The 6,000-nt window shown below is 44.7% G+C and overlaps 1 protein-coding gene across 30 annotated transcripts in view; it reads right to left on the reverse strand.

The window, feature by feature from the left end:
- celf4 (CUGBP, Elav-like family member 4) overlaps positions 1 to 3,379 on the reverse strand; it is a 78,225-nt gene extending 74,846 nt beyond the window's left edge. For all 30 annotated transcript variants that reach the window (XM_041033343.1, XM_041033333.1, XM_041033331.1 and 27 more), the window contains exon 1: positions 3,103 to 3,379. In XM_041033343.1, coding sequence (XP_040889277.1) covers positions 3,103 to 3,379 — 277 coding nt within the window. The remainder of the gene's footprint in view (positions 1 to 3,102) is intronic.
- Positions 3,380 to 6,000: the final 2,621 nt, after the last annotated feature.

Consider the following 6,000-nt stretch of genomic DNA (forward strand, 5'->3'; position numbering starts at 1 on the left):
TGGCTTCATAACTACTTCAACTGTCTGAGCCTATGGCAGGAGCTGTTGCTAATGTATTTAGTTTGGCCAAGGACAAATATATTACTCTCATTAAATTACCACCAAATGAAACAACAGCAGTAAAACAAACTTGGTGACACTTGCATTTGCATTTGCTTGTGAAAAAAGGAAGATGTTGACAATAAAGGTTTGGCTAGGAACACAATGCTGCCTCAAGATGTGACAGCAGTAAACAATAGATAACACCTTCAGTTATTAAATGTCTACCCCATATCATCACAGCTCAATTGCCCCAGTGATTATTACATGAAATCAGGCTGATGAATAGTGCTAGCAATCATATCTACACCTTCTCTTCTTGAATAGATCCCCACCTCCCATGCTGCATTGCCAGGGAGAAGAGAAAGAGAAAGGGCTGGCTCTTTGTGCTATCCGTGCCTCTCAGCCCCGTTGTGCTTAGCAGCAGCAGCAGCCGGTGACCATTATAAATGGCCTCTATTAGCATGGCTCGGTCGCAGAGGGGAGAGAAATAAAATCATTGGGAGAATGTAGGCCTGCACTGGTGTCCCTGCGCCCGCTCCCAGCCTCTGCAGACCCCCGTCCCATGCTCCCCTCCTTCCCGCTCCCTCCACCCCTCCATTCCAAGGGGACAGAATCCTAAAGACTAGATTACTAGTGATACATGGAGTCATTATGGGGAGGGTTATGGCAATAGTATCACAGGCACGGCTGACAATGGCTATAACAGGGGTCTCTTTCTTCAGAGGTAACATTACCATAGCAAAGGCTGTTTCTTTAGGCTTGTTGATGTACAGCAGAACAGGATGAGGGTCTTTTCCTGCCGCAGGGAAAAAGCTCTGTATCATTTAGCTGAAAACCATGAGTATTTATTTGAAAAGTGCTATGTTGCTTTGCATAAAGTAAAATGAACACAACAGTATCCCCAGATAAGGTATTACATTGTTAGCGATGACAATTACAATGAATGTGCAATTTGAAAAAAAGCACACGTAGAACAAAATTGTAAAGGAAATGGCAGTCGATCATCTGCAATCTCCGGTTCAGGCTGAGCCTTTGTACTAGCACAGCCATTACAGAACATGATGTACAGTCACTGAAAAGGCAACGTGTCAGTGTAAGTACAATTACACACGTGAATGTGTTTGAATACAAATTTGTCATTAAAATTAATGGTTAAGACGGACTGAAATGGCTATCTTTTTACAAGACAGAAAAGTAGGTGGAGCATGAATAGTTTTTCTTCCAAATATTTGCATATATTTGTTTGTAAGTGTGTTTACTGTGTAGTCTTCAATAAAACCAGTATGATGGCAGCGTACACAATCAGCCACTTTGGCTGACATTTGTGGGACGCCTCGTCTTTTACTGCTAAATTGGGAATCTTCTATGGAAACCTCAGGAAGGTGTTAGGAGTCTGTGGAGGGAATGCGGCCTTCAAACAGCTCGCAGTGAGCCAGTGAGCTGGTGAGCCAGGGAGTAGCTCGTGCCTCCAGCTAGTTAAAATATGAGCGCAGCGGGGGCTTGCTAATGAAAGCGGGGGCCTGCCCGGGAAGCAGGGCCGTATATCGCGGTGAGGAGACAGTTCTTAGAATCAGCTGGCGAGCCGTGCCTATAGTTCTGGGCCCACTGGTGATTAACCGTCCAACAGGGAGTCGCTACTACAGCTGGGCTATTAATAAGAGATAACCCCCCCTCTTCCTTTCCTCCCCTCTTTGGTTTCCCCCATGCCTGCAGACAGTCTCCACCCTCTGGAATTATTTGTATATCATAGTCATTTCCTGACACATGGTGCATGTCACTCATTGTTTACGTGGGGCAGAGGGGGCTTTGAAAGGGAGAGGAGGAGGGTCCCAAAAAGCGATAGCTCATTTTTAATGTACTTTGTTCCCCTGGGAGATGTCCTGCCAGGTATAGCAGATCAATTAGTGACCTTTCATTAGATGGTGATTTGCAGACAATGACCCTTCCCTTGAGAGTAGAAAATAAAATGCAAGGTTAAAGCACCATCATTCCTGTTGCACCAAAAGTGCGAGGCTGGTCGTTAATATGACACGAAAAGGTCACTTAACATTGTCAGGCCAAAAGTTTATGATAATTCACTGGTATCAACAGTGCAACAATGGGATCAGCTCTGTGTCAGTCTGGGTTACACTAGGAAAAGTTCTAAAAAATAAACCTAGGTAATAAACGGTACAGTGTTAAATAAAGTTAAAGAAATATTAAAATATTTTCTCTGCTTTGTACCTTATTTTTCATTTTCAAGAAGGAATATTTGTGATGAGTAACATCTGAAAATCTGAAAAACCTCAAAAGCTGTTCAAAAGTACAATGTATTAATAGGCCTACTCCCTCTGTGTTACACACGTGTGTTCACACGTGCACGCGCGACACCCCCCCCCCCCCCCTCAACTCTCTCTCTCTCTCTCTCTCTCTCTCTCTCTCTCTCTCTCTCTCTCTCTCTCTCTCTCTCTCTCTCTCACACTCTCACACACACACACACACACACACACACACACACACACACAGTTACGGGCAACAGAGTGTACTGTGCTGCAGGCAATCAAACACAGCCTCCCCGCTATTGCAACGTGAAAACGTGAGGTTAATGGCCTGGATTTAGCACTGTAGTGAATGAAAGCACGTTTACAACCGCCGGACTAGATGTGTGAATACTCCCGTGCACACTGCCCAGATAGGAACATTGCTCCTCCTAATATCACCCTACATAAATTCATGCTGTCGTGACTCCCGATTCGTGACACTCATGCTTGGATGTGTTTGCTCAATAAGGTTTAAAAAAAAAAAAAAAAAAAAAACACGAAGCACTGAATTTCAGAGCCAGTGACAAGTCTAACAAAAAGCATCATTTTCTGCTGCCACAACAACACAGCCTACATAAAGTCATTCAGGCTTAAGAACCATAGAAAATTGCACAATTTGCCAACAGTCGTGCAGTTCTATCCACCAAATCACGCACGATGTAGGATCCTCACTCTCACCAATGTGTGACACATTTCACACTGACAAAAAAAAAAAACAAGTAGAACCATAGTTGTCTCAGGGAATATGGGCATAACCCACCTTTGTGCATGCCCGTGAATCGGTCCTTGAGCACAGTGAGCTCGTAGATCTTGCCGAACTCCTCGAAGAGGGGCCGGAGGTCCTTCTCGTCCAGGTTGCGGGGAATCTGACCTATGAAGAGTTTGATGGCATCGTGGTCCTTCATGGGGATGGTGGCCGGGCAGCCCGCCGGGCTGTGGCTGTGGCTTAATCCGTTCACGAGCCCGTTCGTGCTGGCGGAGACCACACCGACACCGTGCACCGTGCCGTCCACCTGCCCGTTGGTTAAAGTTGCCATCTTCAGACCGGCCAGTGAGTTGGGATGGGTACAAACAGCAGCAGATGATGGTGATGGTGGAGAATCGTTTTACGTTGAAAAAAAAAAAAAAAAAAAGCTGGTGGAAGTCTTGGTCAAAATTTGGTTCCGAGACCAAGCCGTGCCAGAGCTGATTCCGCTCTCGTCCTATCAAAGCCAATATTTACATTGATGTGAAAACACATGTAGCATTTGGCGAAGACGCATATCAAAAGCGCGCAATGCCGTTGGTCCCGGTGGAGGCTTTGATTCCTTATATTTATGTCCTACCCAATAACTCGTTCATTGATTTCATAAAAGAGAGGCAGAGAAAAAGAGAGAGATAGAGAAGGGGGAGGGAGAGAGAGAAGAGACAGAGAGAGAGAGGGAGAGAGAGAGAGAGACCAAGAGCGTTCACTGTCTATTTACACCCACGTTCCCTCGTCCCAGCTTCTTGGCACCCTTTTATTTTTTTGCATTGAGGAGTCGGTATGGGTGTCTTCTCGGTTTAAACGGACAGGACCGGTTCAATCTCTGCCAGAACAGTGGGGAGGTTTGAATAAAGGGGGGCCGCTATGAACTCGGCATATGTCAAACCCAGCGTTTTCCGCTCCCCCTTTTCTTCTGCGAAGACCGAGTGGTACATTCCACCGAGGGGAGAGGGTCTATAAATAGAGAAATATAGAGAATACGGTCCTTTGTGCTCCTACTCAGAGCAAATAACTACACGTTCGCGAAGTCAAGAATTTATTACGTCGTGACTGACGTGCACACTGGTCTTCTTAATTGTAATAAGCTGTGAAACTGTCTTAATGGCGATTTCCGCCCTACATGTTTCGACTCATGTTTAAAAAAAAAAAAAAAAAAAAAAAAAAACATTCGCTGCAGATAGGATGTGATTAGAAAGGTGGCTGTCGCTCTCAGGAGGTTTGATTTTGTGCTTAAATCACATTTCATGTCGTCTTATAGCTCTCCTCATCCTCGACGGCAGCTGCAGCAGCAGGAGCAGGAGCAGTGAATCGCTGCGCCCTCACTTCGCTCCTGGACGGTGGACAGCTCCGCGGTGCCCATATGCGGTCCCACACGGGCGAAACTGAAACACACTGATGGAGGATTCCTCTGACGGCACCGGTCGCTCGTTATTGTTAAGAACAAACACACAGATTTCTTTTGCGACGGCGAGACGACGTATTATATTAGCTTCTTCTGCCATTTCCAAAGGCATGTGGATTTAGATGATTTGATTTCCAGAAAGGGGAAGTCTGTGAGCACCGCCGAGTGGCGTATAGAGGGGGCACATGGGTGGAAGAAAAAAAAATCACACAAGAGTGGGGACAAGATGTAACAGAAATCAACATTCAGCGAACAACATCGAAACATCGAAAAAAAAGACAGGGATTTGAGAGTTAAGAAAAACTCCCGGGTGTCACAGTTCAAGCTGTGAATACAGTGCAAAAACACATGAAAATCAGTTTCTGTTTCATTTGCAAGGACATCCAATATTCGTTTGGTGTCCTCATCAGATTCAGTGTAGACCTACAGGCAACAACCAAACAGTTTCTAAATCGTTTAGAGAGTGGCCGGCCTGATTACTTTAGCAGCCCTTGATTTATGAAAATCTTAGTTTGAGTAAGTTGGGCATTGATATTAAATACCACTCAGAGTAGAAGGTCTAAAACACTTACACATAAATTAAAAGCGCGTTTGCATCTGTGAATGACCCACCCGGCGACGGAGAAAAGGAAATTGATTGAGCATTCTTTATTAGGGTAGAAAGCAAGGGAAAGAAATTTCTGCTTTCTTAGGTTCAACATGTAACATTTTTAGCTTCACACCCCAGGGCAGTTGGATCTTTATTATATGGCAACGGACACCAGCTGACTCCCACATAGCCTCAGTTCTGTTTTAACCTTAATCTGACAGGTTCCACAGATCCGATTAGAGTCACGGTGGAAATGGGGAAGACAGCAGGTTTGAATATTTACTGTCAAAGTGGGCACAACTTCTTGTTTTGGATATAAGACGACAAATTTCAAAATCAGTTTGCACTATAGCCTGAGCACTGGTATGTCCTTACAGTGAAAGCCACTGGTTGTACTGGTGTATTCATTTGGGAGTCCGTTCGTGTTGTTTATCTCTATTCCCAAAGGACAACTACAATACCCCGTCACGGCAAGTTGTGAATGACAAGAGTGCTGATATTCCTACTGAGTTTGATGAATGTCTTTTAAATGGTAGCATAGTACAGCCAATGGAAACACACACACACGCACACACATACATAAAGCCATGCGTAAGAGCATGCTGGGAATTTGGCTCTTGCTAAAAGTGGCTGCCAAAGTGAAGGCAGCAATACAAATCCTATATATATATATGATAATATAGTATGTTTTATTTATCAGACCAAAGGGTAAAGTGTCGGGTATATGGGCCACGAGACATTGGTCTATTCTCAGGTGATGAGCAAAATGAAATGGAAGTGTTCTCCAGTTCTGCTTCAGTGTCTTCAGTTAAACCACGCACCTCGCAGTATAGCAGCGACATCCAAGGCACATAATGTTGACCTATTTATTTTCACTTTTTTGGCTATGAGACGTACCTCCCTCCTCTCCTGCCGAGACATT

The sequence above is a fragment of the Toxotes jaculatrix genome, chromosome 3 (assembly GCF_017976425.1).
Source record: "Toxotes jaculatrix isolate fToxJac2 chromosome 3, fToxJac2.pri, whole genome shotgun sequence".
Lineage (NCBI taxonomy): Eukaryota > Metazoa > Chordata > Actinopteri > Toxotidae > Toxotes > Toxotes jaculatrix.